Source organism: Strix uralensis, chromosome 6 (assembly GCF_047716275.1).
Source record: "Strix uralensis isolate ZFMK-TIS-50842 chromosome 6, bStrUra1, whole genome shotgun sequence".
In the NCBI taxonomy this organism is placed as follows: Eukaryota; Metazoa; Chordata; class Aves; order Strigiformes; family Strigidae; genus Strix; species Strix uralensis.
This window is the reverse complement of record NC_133977.1, coordinates 39,089,103-39,116,609: the sequence shown is the minus strand read 5'-3', so window position 1 is coordinate 39,116,609 and position 27,507 is coordinate 39,089,103. Positions and strand designations below refer to the sequence as shown.

The 27,507-nt window shown below is 38.1% G+C and overlaps 1 protein-coding gene across 4 annotated transcripts in view; it reads right to left on the bottom strand.

The window, feature by feature from the left end:
• Window positions 1–27,507, bottom strand: part of SPOPL (speckle type BTB/POZ protein like) — a 39,610-nt gene that overhangs the window by 6,724 nt on the left and 5,379 nt on the right. For all 4 annotated transcript variants that reach the window (XR_012629529.1, XR_012629530.1, XM_074873775.1 and 1 more), the window contains exons 2-8: window positions 14,105–14,239; window positions 13,819–13,940; window positions 13,406–13,557; window positions 8,782–8,909; window positions 4,090–4,267; window positions 3,938–3,993; window positions 2,145–2,267 (exon numbers count right to left, since the gene is read on the bottom strand). Coding sequence is in view for 2 of the 4 variants with exons in the window: in XM_074873775.1 (XP_074729876.1) it covers window positions 2,145–2,267; window positions 3,938–3,993; window positions 4,090–4,267; window positions 8,782–8,909; window positions 13,406–13,557; window positions 13,819–13,940; window positions 14,105–14,182 (837 nt within the window). In the remaining 2 variants the exon portion in view is untranslated. The remainder of the gene's footprint in view (window positions 1–2,144; window positions 2,268–3,937; window positions 3,994–4,089; window positions 4,268–8,781; window positions 8,910–13,405; window positions 13,558–13,818; window positions 13,941–14,104; window positions 14,240–27,507) is intronic.

Below are 27,507 nucleotides of genomic sequence, written 5' to 3'. Positions count from 1 at the left end.
AATGCTTGGTGCCTCCCAAGCTTAACATCAAACTGCTTCCAAACAGGTAACTCAAAATTCAATATGCTGCACTGAAGAGTCCTCAAATAGTAAGACATGCATTAGGTTTGACACAAACTGATCAAATGCTTTACTGGGAGAACTTTTATTAAAACAAGAAAAAAACCCCAAAGCTCATTCAGAAGTTTGTTTTCCTTCAGTTTGGTAAGGGAGGAAGAGCAAGGAACAGACATGGGCTCTTCATCAAAATCATCATTAGACAGGTTTACATCTCAAAGTGAGGGGCAAGAAATTACACAATGGAAAGTTTCATGAAACTGTCCAAGGGAAAACATATTAGCCTGTTTGAAACTAGCTTGTTCCAAGTTTAGCCCCACTCCCATCTCCAAATTCCTTAATTTCTTCCACACCTTTGACACAGACTACCATAAAACTGATGTAAAATAACTGCATTTCTGCATCATATTTTGCATTAAACTGTGCTGCTTTTTTGAAGGATGTCATAGTCTGAACAGGTTTCATTCAGCTGTATACATTTCTACTGAGATCTTATCCATCTAATTTAGCACCCTTAAGATACAATTTTCAAGTCTGAAAAGAATTTTAGATACATAGGTGGCACATATACTCAAGTTGCCACTCATACATTTGTACTAGCAACTGTTCTATGCAACAAAAAAGTGCCACTTAAGTCAAATTACTGGGCTAACTTCTATGTATCTAGACCTATGCATTTTTATTTCAATTTATTACTATAGTACTCCTCAGGACACCTCTATTTAGAGTAAATAAATATTAATTACAACAAATCTATACCTCCCAGGTATTACAGCAGTGTAATGCCTTTGGTAATATGCAGAACACTCATTTTTAGATTATTTCACATTCAGAAGGAACAGCAGAAAGTTTCTAGCAGTTTAGCTGGTACAAAAAGCTATAGGGACATCCTAGCTCACCATTTTTATTTCCTGGTATTGCAGACAATCGTACAACTGTATCTTATAATATTCTCTATATTTATCAATTATGTCCTAAATATGGGCCAGCATTCATAAAATAACACCATTTTCACCTTCCTGCTTGGGTGTACTGAAACTTGACAAAACACTATCAGTTTTGGAAGATGAGATGCTGGCAGTGAGAGGTGAAAAGAATGCTAAGTCACCAAAGCCAAGGAATGACAGGTCAAGAGATCTTGAAAAAATAGAACATATTAAGCTGCCAGAAAAAAAGTTGTAATTATTTCTCAAAATTAACTACTGGGATGACTTATGTTATCTTAAATGACTTGTATTAGGATTGATGATGAGAACAGGCAGCTTTCACACTAATGTTTTACAGATATGATTGCACAACCAATTCAGAAATTGCAAAGGTAGTTTAAGAAATTGCCATACTCTCAGCTGAGAGTAAAAAAGTTTCAGATCATATACACTGAAAGTGAGTATTTTCTGGATTCTAAACTACTTATGTCTCCTCAGGGAAAGACAACTGTGTGTCCTCTGAGGATAGCTAACTAAAACTTCAACTCAAGCTCTAAAATAGTAAAGAAAAAACAAGGTATTGGGTCAAGTTTTTAAAAAGTTAGAAAACTGTAAATTATTATATGAAAGGGAATAATCTCACTTTAATTGATGTGCTGCTATAAGTCCCCCTTATCTTAAAGGTCATAGTAAAAAAAGTATTTCACAGAGCAACAATTTAAAGAGTAGACAAGATCCCAATACAGAAGTGATGAAAGAACCATTACATTTGTAGGGAAGACAAAAAGATGAACGTTCTGAAGCAGCAGTACTTTAGGGCACACAGTTAATTCAAACACTTGTATAAATCCTCTTTAAGAATAAAAAGATCTAGGGCACATTTAAGACTAATTTTCCAAATCATATTAAAAGGTCCCCAATTTCTAAAAAATTTCAATAGTAAATATAATTAAAGTCTTTCTTGACCAGAAGTTTCAGATATATCAGCCTTCTACTGCTAAAAAGAAGTCTATTTCCCATCTTTCTTCATTTCTAATAAGATATGTTTCTCATATTTAAAAAAAAGACAAAATATAGATCAATCTGAAAAACTATTTTTTTTTTAGAAGAACATTCCAGAAGCAAGCATCAGGTTTGAGAACTTAGGAGTCAATTACTTACTTTGTCTGCAGCTGCCAACAAATTGTCAGCCATTTTTTCAAGGTTTGGTGCTTTTCCTGTGTAAATGAATCTCATCATTTCTTTAAAAACTTCAGGGTCTACATCATTTATTTCTACACGATTCTGGTAAAGAAGAAGAATCAATAAAAGCCTCTGGAATTTAGCTGCAACTTTACAGTGAACATAATCAAATGCCATCTGCACGTACACTACACATTTTCATTTGCCATCCATCACACAACATCCTTACAAATTTAGGTTAACGTTCAACAATATTAAGCAGAAAGTAATCAAAATCAGTAGCTCTTAAAAGTCAGGTAGAAATCAGCTGGAAAAGCTTCGGCAATAAAAAGTAATTGCAACTTTTTTTTCGAGAAATGTCTGACTCTGGACTCTATTGCACAGGCTGAACATAAAAATCAAGGCAGAGTTTCAGGAATATTTAAAAGTGCTGCTGAGTTTCCCACCCGACAATGATGTGCTTGGAATATCAGCAGAGTGGCAGACAGAACAAAGTGAGCCGTTTTTGGCTCGACTTAAATTGAGTCAACACTGCCTACGTTTTGTTCTCAGAATCCAAAAAGCAAACAAAGAAGCACATCTAACTGACATCATGTAGCTGAAGACTATCTTAACAAAACTGTGGTATTCCATGCTTGGCCCCATCCCCTAATAGTATTCTCTATAAGCAACTAACTGTAGAAAACTATGTCAAAGATGTAGAAGCAAGCACCAGACTTTTGAATGAAGTACAAAAATTACAGGCTATCAGCAGATGAGATGTACACGTTCTGGTTTCCTACCCCCTGAACCACACACAGTATTCAGGAGTAGGTCTGCACTGGAGATTTACTACTAACATGAAGGCGAAGGCCCCTGGCATGGCACATTACTGAAGCTGGGACATCTCTGGGTTTCTTTCAGTCCAGAAATCCCAATAAAATGATTCCAATATTCCAATTCTACCTGTAAAAGTTTCCAGATTGGAGAAGCACAGGGAAGAAAAATGCCACGTTTGTGAAACTCAATTGTACTACAGCACCATATCCACCTGATGTATTTGTTCACACAAGTGGCACCCTTGCAGCCTCCAAGACTAAGTCATGATCATCTATTACTATCCTTTAGCGAACTGATCGGTTCCTTGCCTTTTCGTGGATTCTGCCTATAACCAACCCATTTTAGATAGTCATCTTCATGGAAGACACAAACAACTCCTCACCGTGGGAGATATCAAGTGCATAAAAGCAGAAGCAGCAATCTGTGCTGATGAAGTACCTATCCATCCAAAACACTTACACAGGTCAAGTGCCCGCAAAAACTGTGAACGAAAAGGAGTGCTTCACTGCCTCAGGGCTTAACTTGACTCATAATTCACCTGTTGTTTTCTTTGTGTCCTAGCTACCATATAAAATGTTTTAATACACTATAGCAAAACCTTAGTGAGGTCAACCACCTTACGTGAAGGCATAAACTAAAGCAAAAAGTGGCAGAGATTACTAGGTCAATCACATCACAGCTAATGTTAAAAACAAACCCAGACTGATCTAGGGCAGATACAAGTACTTGAAAGAACAAATCCTCCAGAACCTCTCCACAGTCAGCCCTATCTACTCTTTCTACACAAAGAAACTCCTACAGAACTCACCAGGAGAGCATGGTTCAGTAGTACCTCCACCACTCACACACACAGTACGTGTCTTCCTCAATTTGCAATCCTTCAAGTTTACTGCAACTTCTCCCTTCTTCGCAATGTACAATTTTTTACATGTAAAGTTTTCACTAAGGCTTACCTTTTTGCTTTCCTCCATTTCATGTTCAAACATTGCATTAAAAACTGGAGATCGTGCTGTAGCAAGAAAAGTAAATATTAAATATAATCATATTTTAAACTTTTAGCAAAAATTTAGTTACAAAATAATAGCAATACAAAAGTAGAAAGTACCTGCAAGGACAGATTTATGAGCTTTGAATTCTTGTCCTCCTACATAAAAACTGCAATCTGTAAATCTTGTTGTTTCCCAGAGATTCCCTAAATCTTCTGCTAGGCGACATTCAGGTACCTTCAAAGTGTTTGTATTAGACTGTCCTGATATATTTACTGAGTCTTGGACCACGCTTACCTAACAGAAAATCACAGCAAGACAACTCCTTCATAACTGCATGCCAATAATAATTAAATTACAGTACCTATTGCTAGAACTTTGGCAAAAACAGTGGTGTTTCTGGCATTAGGCCAGAACTAGAAACTAATGTTTTACAGTTTACTTTTAAGTAACATAAAACAAACAGGGCTTTACTTAAGAGACTCTAACATTGTGTATTCATCCAACCAAAACAAAAAGAAAGAACACAATACCACATGCCACCTGATAAAAATGCCAAAGTAAATAAGGACAGATATGGTTCTTCGGATACCAGTGGGATCAAAAATAAGAAGGTTAACGTTATTTCAGAGATAAAGAGTTCAACACACTTCACACATTTAAGGAAAATGTATACAATTTAAATTCTGAAGAGATCATCAGGATCACAAGATCACAGAAAAGAATAATACACAGAAATTCTGAATAGTATGATATTCTTAATTACAGTAAGTTCATACTTAACCTGCAGTGTGATAATGCAAACTAAGTGCAAGTAACATAGCTCCTTCATTATTTCATTTTGATGTGTCCAGCTGAGTCAGGAATCGTGAGGATTGTCTTCCAAACAAGATTAAAAGCCATTACTTTAGAAATATAAGTCAATGAAAAACAAGATGTAGTAGGTAAGTAGCTTCAATAATGAAATGCATGCTCACACGATGTAATTTCTGCACAGAACTAGTTAAGAAAGCTGTGAAATAAGTGCATCTGAAGTGAATATATTGCCACTGTACCCACATTTAAAGTCTTTTGCATAAGTAGCAAATAGGACAGTAGCATTCTTACTTGCTTTTTTCAGATATCTTTACATACTAAGTCCTTTTAATCAGAATGTTGGGAAAACAGAAGAGCTCAGCAGGTTTCCTTTCTGTTGTCTGAGAGCACACGCCTGAGAACAAAACCTTCGTAAAGAAGAGAGCCATACTACAAGATCTTAATCACTGCATCTCCCAAATACAGAAAATTAGGATTATATATTGAGAGAAAATGCTGATACTGTTAAGATCAGCGCTTTGCTTGATTTCCAGAGGCACAGCATCTGGAATAAATCTGGCATAAAGCAAAAATAGCACAGCTAAGCTTCACGGAAAGTCAGAGCACTGCAAACCAAACTCCAGATCAGAAGAGGAGGATGATCCAATTAAAACAGCAGCTTGGGGATTTGAATCATTGCCTAATTCCCTGTTTCATCCCGTACCCCCTTGTGACTATAAGGAATTCCTTTATATCTTCTACCTTTTAAAGGAAAAAAATACCCCAAAGCACTGCGAAATTTCCCTTTCACAGTGAGACTATACATTTATAACATTGAAAAAATCCATAGGCTATTGTGTACTCTATTTTACAGTTTTTGTACATACAGAGTGATTTCAGGAGATATACATACACACAAATGGAGTTTTTGCTTAGCAAAGTCTTCTGTTGCCAAAGGAGAGTTCTGCTTCTCCAGAGACTTGCCTTAAAGTTCATGATCTGAGTTGTCCTCACAGCATCCTCTTGTTAGCTACAGACAGTGCCTAGGAAGGTCATCTACACGTTCTGTATGTGCACTCAGACTGATCTCTGATGTTCCAAGCTTCTGTTTTAGAATGGTTTCTCATATATATTGATAGTTGTGCAACACCGTAACTTGCTATGAGCCATCCTTTTCAGATACAACCCAAGCAAAATTTTAATTCAAGTCTCCTATATCTGAGTGGCTTGGCATGTATTGTCTGTAGATAGTAACAACTTTTAAAGATTCTAAATACAAACACTTAGAGGGGTCTAGTATTTCATATCTCACTTGTCCAGATGGTATGCTTAAAATCAAGTGCATACTTATTTTTTTTTAAATTTATTTAAATCAAGCTGAAATCCAATCAAGTTAATCCCATAACCACTGAAAACTCATTTTAGGCTAAAAGGGACTGTTTTATGATTGCCTCAACACCTGATACAAATCCTTACTTCAGGCACCTGAAAGCTGGGTTTATAAAAATCACTCACAGAAGTGAAGGCATTTCTTCACTAAACTGCAGGATGAGGAGAAGATGCTAGAACTAATAGCAAACGACCTATCTCAAAGAGTAGTAGCAATCTAGCCAGGACTTACAGGCACTCCACAAGGTCTGATTTACTTTACTTAAGAAGCTATCCAGCATGCAGCTTTTGCACGGCATGCACACTTTAGGGGCACAGGTCCTGTTTGCACTGCATACCCTCATATGTAAGGGTATATAAAAATGTATAGACTAGGACTTAAACAAGTTCTGCATGTGATGACAGTTAACTGATAATGTGTATTATTTTCTTGGTTTTGAATCTGTGGAGGTCTAATAGTAAAGATGATGTAAGTAGTAACTCTATACTACTCTCTCAACCTAAGCTAGGTAAGAGATCTGTGAAAGCACTTGCTAGGAAAGCCATCCCTGCAGAGAATCTACTATTCTATTAGCAAATTAAAATACTTGCAAAGCTTCAGTAATTTCAGATTATGTGGAAAGTGAGAACCAAGTGAAACAGAGATCAGTTTGCTTAAAAAAATAAAATCATGAAGTTGTAGTTAATCAATAGGTTGCTTGTCAGTGGCAACACTAGACTTTGCAAAGTATTTAACCTAACAACCTTTCAGTTTCCAATCCAAGGACGTATTCAACCAATCTTAAGAACATCCTGCAACACAGAAAGAATATCTTTGCTGACAAGGAAGACCAAATGATCTTTCTGCAACCCAACAGGGAAAAAAAGAAGAGCCAACTAGCACCGTTGGTACTCGGTGACCTTTGCTAAATACCTGCTATATCTGGTAAGTTTTATAAAGCCAAGCACCATATTTTTTTAAGAAGTGGTCAGTTTTCCAGTTAGGATACAAGTAGGAAGGCAAACACAGAAATTAGAACTCAAAAGTTTTAAAAGGCAAAAAGTTCAAGCTTGTCTATGGAAATAGGTCCTTCAAACAACACCTGTTATTTCTAGTGACAGCTGAAAAGCTAGAAGAACACATCAGAAAAAACAAACTTTAAAATTATTTGGATTTCCATTTTTTTTTGCTTTAGTAAAAAACAAGACAGAATTTATTTTAACATGCTCACTGTACACAATTAAATGCACTTTCTTCATCATTTATAATTAGGGTACGTCAAATACTTTACAAAAGCCACTCACATTAAAACACTGAGATGTTTTGTAGGGAAACAGTTGTATTTAAAGATTAGCATCAAAATCAAAATAACATTATTTCTCTCTGGAAAATTAAACATTTGTTCTATTTATTTTTTTAACAAACAAACTTTATCTTTAAAACTAGATATTGACTTACTTCCAAAACCAAACACTATATTTAAAGCGGTTCATTTACATCAAAGTAGTCATTACAAGGAAAACTTAAAATGAGAAAATACTCAAAAGTATCTTAACAGAACCATAAAACACTTGTTACATCTGCTTTTATCACCCAAATAATTGTATTCATAACAAATTTATCATGCAGCTAATTTAACTTGTCTAAGTGAAAATAAGATGCACTATATTTGCAATATCTAGTCTCAGGGGCCACATTTCAATTATTCTTCCTACATAGCATAATGACATATAATTAAATTGTAATCTTGCCAAGACAATTTTACACATTTCCTGTAAATACACAGATCAAAGCAAACTTATTAGCAGTTAGAGCATCTATCATCCTCCTAAGTCACTAATCACTTTATGGCAGCAAAGATAACCAGTCAATGTATATTTAACATACACTGTACTTACACTGCAACTTTCTCTAGTTTCCATTTTTAACACTGAGTAAGCTTTTTACTGGATTTTAATATGACAATTTAGGTTACCAACATAACCGATATTATAAAAGTGACCCATAATACATCATGAAGTTAAATTTATACCTCGGCTCTCAATGTTAATTCTCAGTATTAAGCAGCCCTCCAACAGGATACTTGCATTTGTTCAGAAAACAAAATGTAGCAATTACTATAAAGTGTTTCATTTTCTGGAAAGACCTGTTCATTGGTTAAAGCCATCAATTATGATATTCCAGGAATATAGATTCTGCCAATTAGTTGGGGTTTTTTTTAAATAATGCAAACCAGCATGTAGACATTCCTTTTGCTTACCCAGTGAAAAACAATCCTATAATTCTGAATACAACTTATTTAAATAAAAGTGACCTCAGTAAAACAGTACTTCTACAGACAGCACATTATCAGCCACCTTTTGCATAAATAATTCTACAATCAATTCTAATGTAATCCTGGCAGAGTCATGGAGAAGCCCAACAGTTTAGAAGTGATCAGTTCAGACTCATTCTACACTTCAGTATACACGTATCAAAAAAGAACACAAAATACAATGCAGACAAAGCAAGTAAATGTGTATTTTACCATTTCTAGTTTATAGAACACAACTTTTATAGTATATTACTGTTTAAATCAACATAGCCTCATTTATTAGAGCAGAAAACATTTTATTTAAAAGTTTACCACTTAAAAACCTATACCCACCTCACAAAATAACGTAAGCTTGTCATCTGGTAGAAGGCCATTAGCTTCATCTAGTAAAAAATCTCTTCGGATAAATTTCTTAAAACCCCAGTCTTTGCCTTGCACAAATCGATACGCTCTTTGGCTTTCTGATAAAAAAAAAATATGTACAAATAAAGGAAGTTAAATAAAAATATTGACAAATAACAACACCTAAATTCTATATTAAGGCTAAGTGTTAATCAAAAAATGAATCAATTTAACACATTGGGATCATGTGTCACATTTTTAGAAAACTCACAACTGATTAAAACTTTCTTTAATGTTAGAATAGTGTTATTTTATAAAACACTTGATAGAACTTAGTAGAGCACAATTTGCAATTCAAACTGTATCATCTCCTTAGATGTTATCTTAGGCACCATCCAGCAAGAGAGGAGTTTTTCAGTTAATGTTTAAGAACGCCAATGTGTCAAAACAGAAGTTGTTCACAGGGAAGTACCATTACAATGAATTTGTCATCACAAATGCATTCTGACAACACTTCTCCAGTTGTCATAACAATCTGTTTTGACTCCTTCCTGAAATGGAAAATCTTGTTTCACAGGTTGCACTTATTTTGAAATACAGTAAAAGCATTTAAAAAGCAAAACAGAAATAAAAGCTGTCAAGTAACAAACTTTTTTTTGGTCATAAACAGGTATTGTTTATATTTACCTTTTAGCCATAGTTATGAGAATATTTTTAATTCATCAGACTTGCTGTGACCACAGAACCCTTTTTTTCCAGTTCTGCTGTTCACAGCCAGCAAAAGGGTTCCCAAGGTCGTATCAGTGCAAATACATGTATAATTCAGTAAGATTAGTTATTTCACATGGCACATTCACTGTAAGGTGGCCACTTGTTCCACAAACTGAACCACAAGAAAGAGCACCATGTCGTTTTACATGGAACTGAAACATGGAAAAGAGGTTATTTGGGAATGGCTTTGAGAATATATGTAGCATAAACCATACTCTGAATTATATTTAGAAAGACCATTCAAAAGGAAGAAAGCACGAATACTTGTGAATACCACTAGAGGTTGGGGGGGGTGGGGGGAGAAATCTCAAGAAGAGTTTTCTAAAGACAGAACTTCACTTCCATTCCAAAACAGCTGGGCAAGAAACATGTCACCATGTCACTTGCTGCATGGATAGATACTTCAGCTTTCTGGAGAGCTATTTAGAAGTTTAAGTCACAAGTTTTTTTATAAAAGTATTTTTCATGACAGAAGCTGTTAAAATATCATTCCTTCTCCAACATCCAAAATAAAAGACATCGGGAGAGTAAGACTTCTCTACACTACATAACTTGGTAGCATCACTGAAACAGACTTGATCATATAACACACCACACATGTTAGAAAATGTACATGTGTAATACACTATCCTCCCTGCCAATAGCTGGAAAAATTATATTCACAACAGTTTTTCACGAGGATTAGATCAAGCAAAGTATATTGTACAGGTTTTGAATATATTTGAATACAATGAAGAACAACCCAGGAATTGACAATGCAGGAGGTGTCTTTATCCCTGTCACCTTTTCACACTCACATCTTGAAACAAAAAAAAAAAAATCCACGCAGGGCACAGAAGCAGAGGAAAATGCATTTACTGAAGTGCAGCGTAGGCTTTGAGGGTGACAGAACAAACACAAAATACTGTTCATATTTTTAAGCCTGCATGCCAAGGAAGAAAAATTACCATTTTAAAAAACATTGTTTAGGTTTTTTGGCATCTGGATTAGTGTTTTCACATTTTTACCAACTTGCCAAAAACTCAGAGCAAACCTCATGAAATTGAATGAAAAATAAAATCAGAAAGTCACATTAAAAAGGTTCAAAAATTTCTTCTCTAGATCCAACCTAATTCTTTATTCTGCAGACTTAAATTTTACTGTTATCAGCAAGAACCAGTGTTAACCCTCTGAAATTAAGTGATCAGTAGCAATTTAAATATACAAAACCACAAAAATAAAGCAGCATAAAAGTGTAAATGTATTTTTCTCCTTTCTAATAAAGTTAAAATGTTAGTTTGTTACCTCTTTTATACACAGCTTCACCACTTGAAGCAGCAGTCTATGCATGAATTATCAATTTACAAAGGACATCTAAAGTCAGGCATCATTATACTGTATAAATAAAAACAGAGCATCTCCAGAAGCAGATGGTAAATGGCTGGAAAGTCCAAGAAATAAAGATTTCTGTTGGTAATTTCCCAAAATGAAAAGATGTTTATAATTCCTGTAGTGCCAAATACAGGACAGCTACTATTGCAAAAACTGAAGACACATCTACTCATAGGATTTTGGGGTTTTAGGACCTTGTGATTTTTAGGTTTTAAAAGTAACACTTGGCAAGTAATCTTTAACAGTGACTCTCTGAAGTGCCCATTAACTCATGTACACAGCATGGAGAAGAAACAGGAGAAATCAGAATTCTGTGTGCAGTGGCAGGGCTCGGATCTCCTTGGCCTCACAGAGACACGGGGAGTAGCTCACACGACCGGAGCACTGCAGTGGATGGGTACAGGCTCTCTGGGGAGGCCAGGCCAGGAAGGTGAGGCCAGGGAGCTGCCCTTTACTTGAGAACCGCAGGAATGTGCGGAGCTCTGCCTTGCGATGGATGATGAGCCAGCTGAGAGTTTCTGGGTCAGGATTAGAGGGCAGGCCAACGTGAGCAATGTTGTGCTCAGTGTCTGCTACAGACCTAACGATCAGGAAGAAAAAGGTGACTGACGATTGGGGTCCTGGTGGATGAACGAATGAGAGCAAGCAATGGACCCCCAAGGCAAAAAAGGACCAGCAGCATCTAGATAAACACTAGAACGGGTTGCCCAGGTAAGTTGTGAAGTCCCCATCCTTGGAGATGTTCAAAGCATGACAGGTCCCAAGCAAACTGCTCCAGCTGACCCTGTGTTCAGTTTTGGGCCCCTCACTACAAAAAGGACATTGAATTACTCGAGCGTGTTCAAAGAAGAGCAACGAAGCTGGTGAAAGGTCTGGAGCACATGTCGTACGAGGAGTGGCTGAGGGAACTGGGGGTGTTTAGTCTGGAGAAGAGGAGGCTGAGGGGAGACCTTATCGCCCTCTACAACTACCTGAATGGAAGCTGTAGAGAGCTGGGGATGAGTCTCTTTAACAAAGTAACAAGCAATAGGACAAGAGGGAATGGCCTCAAGTTGTGCCAGGGAAAGTTTAGACTAGATATTAGGAAGTATTTCTTTATAGAACGAGTTGTTGGGCATTGGAATGGGCTGCCCAGGGAGGTGGTGGAGTCCCCATCCCTGGAGGGGTTTAAGAGTCAGGTTGACACAGCGCTGAGGGATATGGTGGAGTTGAGAACTGTCAGTGTGAGGTTAATGGTTGGACTAGAGGATCTTCAAGGTCTTTTCCAACCTAGATGATTCTGTGATTCTGCTTTCAGCAGCGGGTTTGGACTAGACAACCTCCAGAGGTCCCTTGCAACCTCAATAATTCTGTGATTCTAGGGTTATCTCAAAAATATTTTTTGATGCACACACTGCAGTCATTTAATTACACACACCAATCCACTACTGGACTGGAAGACTGTCTCATGCCAAAAGCCACAATCTACCAAATTTGTAAAAGTGTAGCTTTGTTCATATAAGCTCCAGAACCAGGAGGCTTACAGGGACTGAAGCAAACAACTCCATCAGTGGAAGAGGACAGAGTGAAAAAAAAAAACATATTTACTTTCCTTCCAAGAAGTCTAACAATTTAATTTTTAGATCTGAACTCAGTTTTGTGGATTTATTTTAAAGATTACAAGTGGGCCTACTTATACGAGGAGAAAGTAGCATGAACTTTGGGTATGAGTACTGAAGAACTATAGATTTTTCCTATTCAGAACTTGCAACAGAACAGACCCTGCAAGATCTCTTAAGTACTGGTGTAGAAGAAGGGAAGAAAAGTAGACCGATTCTTCACATACAGGACTAACAATAGCACAAAGTCAGTGTAGACCAGCATTAAATTACACATTTTTCATGAGAATTCCAGCTTTTCCAGAAAGCGTTTTCAGTGAAGGCTGTGCTTATAAGTTTGAAATGAAAAGCCATATATTTTTCATACCAAGAAGGCAATTAAATCAAATCACCAATTATTTCAAAGTCTTCTAACTCCTTGGGTGCGTGGCTCATGTTTTTAAACTGATTAGAGTGTAAATCAGCTGAAATAGACCAAAACATTGTGAAGGAGTATCTAAAAAACCCATGCATGTTTATCCTAATTAACTATGGAAATCAAACACTTACTTCCACTGTAGCTAGAAACAAGCAAATACACCCCTACTAATAGGAAGCAAGAATAATCTGCCAGAAAAGCTAAGTGACAAGAATCTGGAGTTAGTAGGGTGCTGTAATTTATACTGCTCAGGACAGAATTAACACAGCTCAGCAATCAGAAATGTGTGAAACATGAAGAAGATTTTTTTTAATTAAGTTTGGAAAAGGATATTAAAAAAGATATTTTAAAATTTATCTCAACATTAAATTCTGTTCTCAACTGAAAAAAATTACAATGCTGATTTTCTTTGGGATGTTCTTACAAATCCACATGCAATACATTAAGATTCCCTTACCCATTGCTTTTGTTTCTTCTCTTTTAGCATTCAGCAGGGAAAATTTGAATTTTGCTCTGACTTCACTTTTTGGACAACTGACTAAAAGCAAATATAGTGACAAGTAGTCTTTGCTTTCATCATCTAATCCCTTTGGATTCACTCTCAGGCACCTGAAAGAAATGCAGAAGTTGGACATTCATACAATTGACAAATCATATCCAGAATAAATTCTATAAGATACAATAATATATGCTACTGAAACAGATGTTTCCCTTACAACTGTTGAAACTTTGACATTAGAACCAATCGATACCTACAGTAAAATTTCAAGAAATGTCTTGTTTAGTATTTATTTGCAATTTAACTTTGCAACTTTTGTGAGTGGAAAAAAAAAAGAAAAATCAAAGCAGTTGCTAGAATAAAGACCTTACCACTTCATTTTGTCATTTGGCCCTGATGAAAAGGTAGAACTCTTTAAAACTTCACCCATTTCTTCTCGGCAAAAACTGAAGTTATTAATGGTCCACATGTAGGAAAATTTTACTACTTTAACCTGAACAAAAGATGTAGAAAGTGTCAATAAAATGTAACTTACATATCAAGCATTAACTATGAGAACTAGAGACTGACAGCACAACTCAGTAATTTTAAGTTGGTTTTTTTTTAAATTATGACTAGAAAATAAAGCCATAAAATAAAGCCATTTATGTAGATTACCTGTGTATAACACCAGCTTTCAGCCACAGGTCCACTGGACATCTCCCCGGGAGGAGGTGGGGTGGGAACCCTTGACATTGCCACTTATTGCAGGTTTATAGTATCAAGATAGCAATCCAAACTTCAGTACTTCTCCTAAGAAAAAAGTAATTCAAATATTTTGTTCACCCCTTTTAAGTGTGAAAAAAATCCATATTTTGATACCCATATTACCGTGTTTACTAAATGATGCATCTGAAAATTAAACTTGGAAAGAGGACAATGGCTCTGCTATTTAGACAAGCTAGGTGTCACAGATTAATGACCATGTGTACTCAAAATCTGCAGGCTGAATCCTCATGCAGTACTTTATAAAAGCAAGCGCCTATACATCATACAATACCACTAATGACATTATTTCAACATCACCTTTGCAAATTACCACCTTGATCACTCCAGTCACGTTATAACTTTCTTCAGGATCTTCTCCTTTGATTTGGAGAGTAACTAGGGCCTTGTGAGCACTCAGTTATTAGTATCAATGCACCTGTTGTCCACACAGGCATAATTCAGAGCTGAAAGAGCACCGAGCCTCCTGGGAGAGGAACAGGTTCAAACAATCGTGGGATTTCTCAAGGGAGGGTAAGAAATTAAACCTGCATTTAAAGTAGCATTTTCTTCACACATCTTTCATGGTTGCCTTGTATCTAACACCAAGAGATTCGACTGAAGAGCTATAATCACCACAACCATGTGTTTGTTCCCTATTGAAGCACAAAGCTGAAAAACAGTTTAAGTCAACTCACCAACTCTTAAGAACTTTCTAATAGCAAATAAAGCAATTTTGTTACAGATTATCACCTAACAGAGCACTACAATTTCTCCTGCCCATCAGAAATTGAGTCACATGCCCAGATTCATCACATCTAGCTACAGACACGTAATTAGCCAACTTGCACCAGCCTTTGTACACAGCTAATGAAAGAAGGTGGGCCTGTCAGTGGGTAGCTCTGGGTTACCGGGCTGACTCTTCTTTAGGTAGGGTTTGCCATCATCTTTAGACAGGTTCCTGCCAGAAGCACAGGTTCTCACGTAAGCAGCTCCATTAAGTTGCTAAAAAGAAGTGAAATGAACCCTGAACAAACCAGATGAAAGTCACAATTGTTTCTGCCACAAAACATTTTCTCTCTTAGTACAGAAAGTTTCTTTAAACATACCCTGCTATTGCTAGAGCAAGATAAGACAACTACAGCCTTTCTGCAACATTTGAGTGCTTGTGTGATAGAACAGCATTGTCTTACTCAGAAGATGTGACTGCACATCACTAATCATGTTGGAACTCTTCCTTAAGGGATGGGCAACACTTAGAAACAAGGTTTTATGCAAACATTGGTAAGACGACACTGCAAGACCATATCCAGTTCATTCACGATGTGAACAAGCTTATTGCTTCTATGGGAAGAAAAATTCTCTGAGAATCACTATGATCCTTGGTGGATGCTTTCTCTCCTGCCTTTCTGGCACCTCCTCTCACTCACTCACAATATGAATTAGCCCTTCCACATTAAAGCCTGCTGACACAGGAATCGCTCTGAATCACTGATGTTTAAAACCTTGAAAACAAAACTAATTCTCAGTTTTTATCACATAAGGAAGCATATAATCAGATCCTTTAATGGACCTCTACTAAGAGATCTACTATGACAAGATAAAAAAAAAGTCATTGAATAGCTCTCCTGCAAGATGTTGATCATCGAGACATTCAAGTGTAATCACAAATACAATCCAGCTGTCTCTCATATGTGACTTTTCTTTCCAAATAAAACTTGTATTTATTTATGGCAATCTTCAGTACTTAATTAGCATTTTCCATAAATGAAAACTAGTAACAAACAGCCACCCTAAATTTAAGATAATGGCAGTTGTTTGGCCCATTTTTTTAAGCAGGAATTGCATATACTGCAGAAGCTGTGTTTACAGGTTTACAATTTGTTTGTACCACCCAGAGCAAAATTCCTGTGACGGATACATGTGAACATCCCTCTTTCACAAAGCAAATATTAGTATTTATATTACCACTACCTTTGGAAGCACATCCTATTCAATGGTAACAACTGAAGATGTTAGGCAAATACATGATGGATTTTATATAGAACCGTATCCTGGAAGTGTTAGAAGAGCCTACATCAGCCTTACTGAACCTGTTTGCTCTTCAATTCTCCAAAGCTAAAACCAAGAAGAAATACAGCCCATTCCTTATTCTGTCATTGGCATGAGATGTACAGGACTGTCTCAGCTCTCATCTGTTCAATTCTTTCAGTCCATTAGACCAGTCAGCTCCTAGTAACCACAAAGGAACAGCAGATCTGAGCCAAGTTTGCTCTGAAGGGGTCTCTAAATTTAAAAAGGCCAGAAATAACTGCTGTTTAGCGTCCTCTTTGGAAAGTGTCTAGTGACCTTATGCTAGCCACCAGTAGTTATCTGCGCCCTCCTGTCTCACAGCTAAATCAGCTTGATTCACTGAGAATTTAACTCTAAGCAAAGGTGGTTATTTTCAATTATTTTCAGGTCTGTCTGCTGCCTTGTCTCTGTTCTACCCAGGGCATTTGTACTTCAGAGGCTGCTTCCACCTGCTGCGTGGCTTTTATTATTTATTTCAGGTTCTGACAGAAGCCATGATTTTACATAAGTACACTTTTCAGATCCTTCTGAATAGCTTCAGCTTTTTGTAAAGTTTTCCACTGCAGCATTAGGATCAGACAACTGATTTTCATGAGCTCCTGATACATCTTTGAGGTACAGATTTGTATCTCTTTTTCTAGCATGTATTTACTAAGCCAAGCAAAAGTTTAGATTAAGAAAACTGGGAGAAAGCAATGACTTTGAACAGTTTGGTATCATACTGGGAGCCTGTGCTGAGAAGCAGTCTTTTTTATTTTTTAATATGCCTGGATGGATAATTTTTTAAAAAGTAAGAAACCAACCAACAGCAAACTGAACAATGGAGAACAAATAAACAGAGCATCTGATGTTTTCGGCATGTCTTGAGAGACTGCCCGAGAACAGCACGGAAACAGTTTAGCAGTACTGCTGATCAGACCCTCACTTTATTTAATCCATTAATTGGGATTTGGGTGGGAACATGGGGCTATTTACCAAAACTACAAAGCCAAGGAGAACACAAGCTTCAAAGATGTTACCATGAAGTATAGAGGTATTTGAGGAAGGAAGGATTTTTTTCAGTCGCCAGGCTGGCACCCAGACCGAATGGGCCACCAATGGCTACCAGGGCAAAGTGGACCTTGCAAGAGCAGACTGGAGGTGAGAAGAAAGATGCACCTACACACTCACCCTTTGTTCTACACAGGGTATTCCGCTTGGGGAGAAGACTAAACACTACTTGAAGAAAGTGTTTATGAATCATTGATTAGCCACAGTCATCAGCTCTGACAAAAAGATTTTTCAAGTACCAAACCCTCATCACAGCCTATTAGATCAAGTGGTTGGGAACAGACAGAGCTGCAGTTCACAAAACCAGTGGGTAATGACTGGGCAGAATTAAATCAATGAAATGCAGGAAGACAGGCCTGTTATCTGCAGGACTAAACAACTTGGAGGGACAATTTTCATGCTAGAACCTGCATTTATTCCTCTGCAAGCTATCATGAACAAAGCATCAGAGGTGACAGGACATTATCAGGTAATACCTCCGAGAGTTTTCAGGCAATGCCATGCCTGTCAGGACATGGCTTAAACCAGTCAGCATGGCCATTTCACCAGGCAGAAGTCTCTGACCATCAGAGGAAACATGCACTGGGAAAGCTAAAACAAGTTTTAATGTATGAGGGCAAAAGAAGTTTCTGGCTTCCAAAATGGAAGTTAGAGATATGTTTTTAAAGTGTGTCAAGTACCTTTTGTTGTTTGTCTGGGTTTTTTAATGAAGTGATAAACCCATACTGAATACAGTGCAGGAGTTAGTGATGATTTTATGCTCAGAGTTTGCTTTCATTGTCTTACTTCAAAAGAGGAAAGAAAAGCTCAAAAGTATTTTACCTAACCTGTACTCCCAGACCCCAAACATGATGGGTTTAGCACTTCTACACATCTTAAGGAAGGTACTGGTTTCACCTACTAGTCACTCTGCCAAACAGACCAGTCTCTGTTAAATCAGGATCTTCATGGAGCTGGGTACTACTTGCAAAGCAGTAGTGGGCAAGTAGGTAGAGATAACATGAAAAAACGTGATTCCTCAAAGCACATTTTATTTAGGAGTCAACTGAAGTACCTTCCTATTCAAACAAATACTTGTGTTAAACTTCAAGCCATCTGAAGTTGATTATCTCTGATTACTTGCACATAGAGCATAAAGAAAGCATGGGCTAACTTCCATGTGTTGGATTTGTGTGGTGGGGTTTTTGGTAGCAGAGGAGGGGGCTACAGCGGTGGCCCCTGTGAGAAGCTTCTCAAAGCTCCCCCAGCTCCAAGTCAGACCTGCCTCTGGCCAAGGCCGAGCCAATTAGTGATGTGATAATGTATTTAACAAGGGGAACCTGAGAGGGGGTTGGGGGGACTTGTGAGGAGGAGTGACAAGAAGGACACCTCTGCGAACACCGAGGTCAGTGGAAGGAAGGAGGAGGAACGAGAGGATGTGTGCTGAAGCAGAGACATCCCTGTATCCCATGGTGAGATGCAGGGCCGCCCTCCTGCACCCATGGAGGTCACTGGAGGAGCAGAGATCCGCCTGCAGCCTGGGGAGGACTCCTGGGATTCTGTGGGAAGAAGACCACCCCCTGTTGTAGTTCAGCACTGGGAGGACTGCAACACACAGAGGTGACCCATGCCAGAGCACCTGGAGAAGAATGCATCCCTTGGGGAGGACTCAAAGCAGAGAGAGTTTGTAAAGGACTGTCTCCCATAAGGAGGGACACCACGTGGAGCAGGGGGAAGAATACAAAAGAGTGCTTTTACCACCACCCTCCACCTTGGAGGAAGAAGCAGCGACCAGACTGAAAACCCCATCCCCTGCCCCCACACCACTGGGAGAGGAGGTAAAGAAATCGGGAACAGAACTGAGCCCAGGAAGAAGGGAGGGGTAAGGGCAGGTGCTTTAAGATACGGTTATGCTTCTCACGGTCCCATTCTGTCTGTTAAGTGTTGTTACCTTTAGTGTTTTAAATTCAAGTGACATCCTTTTTCTTCTCTTAAGGAGCCTGTCTTTTACCTGTGACGATTAATGGGTGAGCCACCCCTCTCTGTCCTTATCTCCATTCCTGAGCTGTTCGATTCATTTTCTCTCCCTCCCAGTGCCATGGGGGAAGGGGTGAGTGAACCACTGTGTGGTGCTCAGTTGCCCTCTGGGCTCAAATCACAACACTCCATAAAACATATTTATGCTAAATTTCACCAAAAGCTGTACCACCTCTCTATTTTCATAACTTTTCATAGATCTTAAGATTCAAAGCTAATTCATATACCAATATAACATGAATTTCATCAAACCTGTTATCTTGTTTCCCTTCCCAGAAATTGAATATTTGTCAACATTATTCTATATAAAGTTACTTTTCAACCTCCTAGATCTAGACAACAATACATTCCCAGTCTCTTACATCTTCTGTTGGAATCATCTCAACTCTTTCACTGAAAAAACAACTAGCTCATTAAGAGAGTACCACATGCATATAAACACACAAAGAGGAATTTTCTACTCCCCCAATAATAAACCCGCAAAACACTTCATAAACCTAGTTGAAGAATTGCCTTAAGTGTTAACGTGATCTTTTGCCAGCTCTCCTGTCTAAGAGTGGAAGCTCAGTAAAACAACTATATCCTAGTAGTTATTTCAGAGTAATAATAGTGTAACAGGTGCATACAAGTAGGTGTGCATGTTCACCAGTGACCATAGCAATGTCTTATCTTTGTATTTCAATAACATATTACAGTGAACAAACTACTGGCAGGAATGGCTACATAAACTGCCTTCTGCAGGGTATCCAGCACAGCCTGAAAGTTAAATCCAGCCTGCCAGAACCTAACCTGCAGATCAGTTCACCAAGCAAAACAGTGACACTGTCCTGCTCCTTCGAGAGCAAGAAGCGGGTTGTGAACCAGATGATCAGTCCCTGCTGACCCTCTTCTCTCTGTTATCCCTTCTTTACAGGGTTTGAGCCTCCAGTATCAAACTGTTTCCCTCCCGGGCTGCCCACATTTTGGCACATCGCAGGACTTCCAGCATCTCATCACATGATATAACTGAACATGGGTGAAGCAGGCACAGCATGGGCTTATTCTCAAGTCCTGTCCAGAAACTGAGTAACAAAGCAACATTAAACAGTAATGTCATGGTGCACTTCTAAACCAGGACAGCACAGAGTCTCCACAATGCCCCAGAAAGAGGCTATGGAGCCTGTCCTGCCTGAAACATCAAACACACCTATCCAACAAACTACTTCAAGCATTTAACAGCTAATGTAAAAGTGAGAGTAACTTACTAAGAGCAACCAACATTAATGCCTTTTAGCAGTCTCTAAAGAAAGCCTAATACATGACCATGCCAATAAATCCCACATGCATCTATTGCATATTCCATTTGAATGGTGACAGTCTTTTCCTGAACAGGGCTGAACATTCCAAGAAATGCAAAGTTGTTATGAATTAATTTTTTTTTTCCTTCGGAAGTATTGATATTTCATGACTGGCTGAAATAAAAGATCACCTTCTGAAGGTTAACTGGCAAATAACACCCTGTTCCTCCAAACTTTTTATTCCTAGTAAATACATAATTCAGAAACTAACCACAGTTTGTCTAATTGTACAGCCAAACTTTGGGTTTTTAAAAAATCTGAAGTGAATAAGCCTTCCGTTCAACAAAATCAGTTTCCAAAAACTCATTCAAAATAAACATGCTCTAGCTACAGTGATACTGATTCCATTTTCTCTCACTAAATGATCACCAGTGAATAAGTATTATAATACTACCTATCACTACTTGTTATTCAAGAAATCAGCTTTGTTTTTCAAATTACCGAGGAAGTAAATTCTTGGGAATAATATTGAATTGCTTTAAGGTTCACTGTCTTATCAGTTCTTGGGTTAGTGAGAATACAAGCTAAAGACAAAGGAAACAAGCAAACCAGATCAAAACTGTTAAGTCTGAAATGAAAGACATTTTAAGGCCCAAGACTAAGTTACTTTTGCACTCTCCCCATCAGAAGCAATGCTCCGGTTGACTTGTGCAGTTCTAGGTAGCATCAACTTACAAAGGCCAAACTGTTAAAAAGCCAAGAAAGCCCCTTTCTCCTTGGTCACAGAAGGACTTGTGTAACAGCCACACAGCATCTGGGTCCTGCTTACCCAGTAGCATGAAAATCCCATGGCTGATTAAACTGGCTTGAACACTGCTCAAATCCACACAAGAGACATTACCTGGATATTTTTTTTTTAAGTCTCTGAGATTTGGTGAGAAAGGTAAAGAGAGAAATTTACTGGGTTTTCTTCTGTTCAGGAGTTTGTCTTGTAAGTCAATTATGCTTACAAAAATTCGTAAGACATTAGTAGTAGAAAAAAAAATCTGAACTTTGTAAAAGATGGGATTGTTTATAATTAGCAGGATTTGCATCTCTTCACAATTGATCTTTTTGAAAGAATTGCTGCATATTTCCTATACAGCTAACTAGTAAACTAAATTTTCTGCTGGATGATACACAACACAGTGACAGACATTTGAAAGGTCTATAAAGCTTAGACAGTTTTCCAATTTGTTCAGTATCATCATTTGCTTCTCAGAGAACAGACTCAAGATATACCTAGAAAATTTAATACCGTGTTCAGTATTTATTGAATTCAATCCCTATCTATCACTGCAACATCTGAGTGAGCAGTATTACTAATACTTAAACAATTGCAGTCATATATATCCACTTCACTAAGTTAGAAAAGCTACAGGTTGAGGATGTACTACATTTCACATTATTAGGAGTACTTCTAACATACAAAATGTTTCCTTTTGAGGGCAGTTAAGGTTTCCCTGTGCATAGCCCATGACTCTTAACACTGAAGAAGCGAGAGGTTTACAATAGCCAAAAGGAAGGGGTTGGGTTTTTTTAAGAACATATTTAAAAAATGCTTATTTATGTTTGCTCTGGAACCACACAATTCAACCAAGTTTACACAAACGTAAACCAGCTTTGGGGCTTAAATCATAAACTCTGGCTGCTCCTACCTGCTTCAAGCTTAACATCTCACCCTCGCCATCCACCGGCTCCACTGGAAGCTACCGCCCAGCCAGAAGAAACACACACACTTCAGCACCCACACCACGAGCTAATTCATAACCCTCTCCACAGTTCTCCAGTGAGAAAAAAAAATTATTACACTGGACTGGACCATGACAGCTGAGAAACTACGTATACATCCCCTGTCACCCCTGCTCCAGGGACAGTAAAATTCCAACAGAGATAGGGCAGGTTGCTGGGGTCAGAGACATCTTAAAATAGCTGCAACTAAGACTCCAGGATTTCAAAGCACATCCTCAAGGTGGCTCCAGCAGAAGAGCCCCAGCAAGGCAAAACCCAGCACATATCAAATGCCCAACTCTTCATAAGGATGGTGTTTGTAGCTATAACTGATAACACTGAAGTCAACAGTCAAAATTAAGCAAGATTATACTTTTAGTTGTAAAAGCTGTAACACTGAGTACACGTAGTTCTCAGGTTTTTTCTTTCCTATCTTAAGCCTTTGAAAAACAACATTGAATTTTACTGCAGGTGAGAGAAAACCTAGTGCCCAGCACAGCTTGAACCATAACTGTCTAGTTTACATCAGCCAATCTTATTAATAAAAAAATCCCTCAGCATTAGCCTTGCATTATCATTCTGTAATATAAGAAACCATTGCGCTCCTTATTAGATAACCTAGACCATTCGCTACACGAATCATATATGTATTTCCCTGGAGAAGAAATGCAAGATTATTTCTTACAGCATATTTCAATTTCATTGCCCAGTCTAGTTTTATGGGACCCCGAAGATGGGTATTTCCACCACAATTCCTCTTGGGAAGCTATTCTATTCAAATAATCTTTTGCTGTTGGGTTTTTTCCCTGGTATACAGCCAAAGTGATCTTTTCCCCTCCTTAGTTTCACTCCATTATTCTTACTCAAACAAATCATTGACATGTGAAACTGTATTAAATGAAGACTTTTTTCCCTAAATACTTCAGTTACACACAACCAAGAGACCACCAAATTGAATTTCATTTTTGCATGTGAAACAGAAATACCCATACTGGACAACAGAAAGTTAACTTCAACTGTAACAAAAAAAGTATCTTTCTCCAGCAGATTCAGTTAGCTTAGGGTGTTTCATTTTGATTTTCTTTTTAAACTCGTTAAGATTTGTGAAAAGCACTGGACTATACTCTCTGCAAACAGATGCTTTCATTTGCTGCAGAGAAGTTGTACAGAGCAACAGCAGCATACTGCTCTCCTCATTCACCTCTGCAGATTGTTATCACCTGGAAAGTTCACACCGAAACAGTACAACATTTTGGCTTTCAGCAGCCAAAAGCTCATACTCACAGATGTTATCAGGAGGGGGTTCTAATCATTCATTTGTTGCCTTGTTACCTATAACTTCAAACAGTTGACACATTTGTGCACACAGGTGCACCTTCACTGAAATTTTGTGAGAGTTACAGCTCATCTCAGGCCTGTTCTATGCCTCATACCAGAACAGTCACAAAGAGTAGTTAACACTTTGTGCAAAAAAACCCTGATGCTTAGAAGCTAGGAAACTGAGAAAAACCTACACATTATTTCCAAACCCCAAAACTCAATTCTGCCAGTGGCCCAACCTGCATTTGATGCTAGTTGACCCAAATAGTCATGAAATGAAACTAATTTCAATGGACTGGGTTAAATTTCATCCACAACAACTGCTTAGACAACATCCTAGGAAAGACAGGTAGGTCAAGAGGTAGAGCTGCATGCTCACTTGCTTTGGTCAATATGGAGTTGGAATCTCTGAAAGCATAGTTATGTGAAGCCCTGATGAAAGCCATCAAAGCAAGCAAAACTTGACATCTCAGTCTTGGACTGTAGCTAAACAGGTTCACAACCACAGAGGGAAAAGAGAAAATCTTAAAAGTTCATAGAATCTCAGAATACCTCGAGTTGGAAGGAATCCATAAGGATCATTGGGTCCAGCTCCCACCTTTAGTCCAACAGAGTCTGGTTTCTGAAGTTCAAACACAAGTACACAATCTCTCCTATTTTATTGTTTCAAAATCATCCACATATCAATTGTTTTGCTTATATTTTTGGATTTAAGAACAATTTTAAAACTGTCTGCTTAAGTCCATTTTTCTACAACAAAAGTATTCAAACCTTTGCAGTTTCCTATGACTTTTCCCACTTGCAGCAGTCTTACTTTCTCAAGAAAGTTTTCAAAGTATCTTTTATCTCTCTAGACAGAAAAGTTGAACTCACTCAGCAGCCATAAATTTTAAAGTTATGGGTTAGAAAGAGTAAGTCCTGAGACCAGAAGTAGTATTCACATTTTTTCCTCACAAAGGTTATTTCTTTAAAATTAGTTTGAGCATGAGAAGATTTCTATAGCTTTCCATTTCCACGGAACCATTTAATGCCTCACAAGTAAAAACTACTCAGTAATAACCACTTTTTGCTCTGCAACACCAAGCCCCATTGCTTCTCCCGCAGTCGAGACTGCAGAACTCACCACTCTGATTTGCAACCTCGGACTGCTTACACGGGGTGAGAAGGAAAGGGGATGGTGCAGCTCACTCCACATCAGGCTCCCCCGCTACAGGTCTTTCTCCAAAAGGCTAACATGTCACCTACTCACTTGACAAAACCTGTGAAACCTCTTTGAGGGTTAGAACTGAGGCCTAAGACCATATTCAAAACTACAGGTAAAATGCTGTCTTGCTAAAAGCCCTAGTTACCAAGGTGTGAGTGTGTAAAATCTTACTCACACCCTGTTGAACAGGATGTTTGCTCGCTTCCCCCACCCCCCCTCCTCAGCACAGTCTCCTTATGTCATCAGTTTGTTCTTCTACAGGTTGATTGTTTTACTGAAGTTTAAAAACAACAGCAAGGCAAACAACACAAACAGGCTGGCGTAGGGCTGTCAGGGTGGCCTGGCTAATCTGGGCCCAGTTAAGCAGATTTCAGCTTGACAAAAGCAACAAGGTTGATAAAAGGCATTAAGTTCCACCAGACCAAACCCTCTTTTCACAAGCTGCTTCAGCTGCCTTCAAGACTCTCTTGCTGGCAACATGCTCCACAAACCACTACGCTGTGAACGACTACCGCAACCAGTGGTCCGGTCCTATGACCAGAAGCTGTGCCTCCAGAAACTGTGCTGCCCGCTGACATCTACGCTTGAATAAACCAAACATCCCTCCTCACTTTGCTGATGCCCTAGCACAGTCGGGCTTGCCAAGTCCTCCACTGGCTATGGCAAGTAAATAGATTTGGTTACATCTTCAGTGCTGTCAAATAAGGCAGACCAAAAGCAGACGCAAGTCTGCTGCTTTTTGCCTCCATCCACATAAGATGTAACCCTGGTGTGAATCATCCTGAGGAGGCCACCACGTTAAACGTCATGCAGTGCAACGCCTGCGGTGCCGCCGCAGAAAATTGCTTTCACAAAAAAGAAAAACAAACAGAAGGAAAAAATGCAATTTAATATCAGGAAGTCAAGAAGTCAGCTAACACCAAGTGATGAGCCCATCTTTACAAGTGACTGAAAAACTCTGTGAAGTCTTAGACACTATAATTTATTAGTTACCCAGACTAACATTTGATGATGCTACTGCCATATATTTTCCCTCTCACCACTCAGTGACCGGAGTCTCACAACTGTTGGAGGGGATGGCACATTTCCGAATGCAACTGGTATTTGAATTAATAAGAACTATGCCTGGCCTGTAAAACGATATTCAAAACTACTGACTACAGAATAAAGGTTGATTTTGCTTGATAATCTTAGTAACAAAACTAATCATAGCAACTAACTCTGGATACAAAGTTTACCACATACAGATTTTGAGCACACTACTGCCTATGTAAGCTTTTCTTCCACTTCTACTTATATTATGCTTTCTTCCCCTCTCCCATCTTTTTTTTTTTCCCCTAAGAACAAGCACACTTTGGTAGAACATTATTGTTAAGCTGTCTTTTGCCATAAGCAAGACAGGAACTCCCCTAATCAGAAGCCTCTTGGTGGGATGCAATAGTATTAATTCAAGTGTTCCAGGTGTATTTACTGTATTTTTTTTCCTCAGATTAACCACCTGCCCAGCGTATTCTGCAAAACATGCAAAAACATATGCAAAATTCTTCAGTATAAGAAGTTTCAGTTTCTTATAAATTATATCGCCCATTGCAACACAAATATTATTCTGCTGCCATTTTGAATTTAAAAAGTTTTTTTGCTATACGCACATAAGTAACAAGCAAAATCTACCTTGACATATTCTGCAGGGAGATCAAAAAGCCATCAAAATTAGATTTCATACATTCTACTTCTCCAAAACCACCATATGCCAAAAGGAGTACCAGACCTGAGGGCAAGATTGCACCAACTTCGACAGCCAGTACAGCAGTGTATTATATTAACCTACAGTTACCCAAAGAAACTAGATATTTCAGACAATTTGGTTTGTAGTGTAACATTTCCAGAACTGAAGTAGTATGACTCAAGTCTTTAAATGAGTTCATACAGACTGTAAGCAGAACTTTCCGAAAGAGTGAAAAACACCTAAAAATAGGTACAAATCCAGATACATGCAAATAATTGCTGCAATTAACTTCTCACACACCACAGACAACATATTAGTTGAAATGATGTATTTTGTCCTCTGTTACAAGAGGATATGTAAATATCCTTGATATGTAAATATCAGTGTGACCACTGGTATATATGATGCTCATAAAAAGGAGTTAAAGTTTAATATTTTCATGATACATTGCTCCATCCCAGAAGCTGAAGCAAACTATATTAAGAACTTGTTATCTAATTTCATTACAAAACTGTTCTGATTTTACCTCCAAGAGTTGCAATTACGAACAAACAAGTGACTCTGAAATTAAACTCAGTTAACAAGGAATCCATCTGTTTAAGAAAAATTGCCACCAAAGAGTGCTGTTTTGTTGCTGAGGTAATGTCTACGGATTAAGTAATTCATAGCCCTATTGTGTTAAATGCTGCAGACAGTAAACAAGTACCTCCTCTAAAGAACTTTAAGAAATTATTAGCTAATTAATCTGAATCATTAGATTAATACATTAAGCGCTCAAAACAACAAGTGACTTGTATTTAGGTTTTATTTCAACTTACACCAGTGATTTTTTCACTTCAACTCCATATATTGAAAACGGCTGTCCTTCACAGGCTACAGA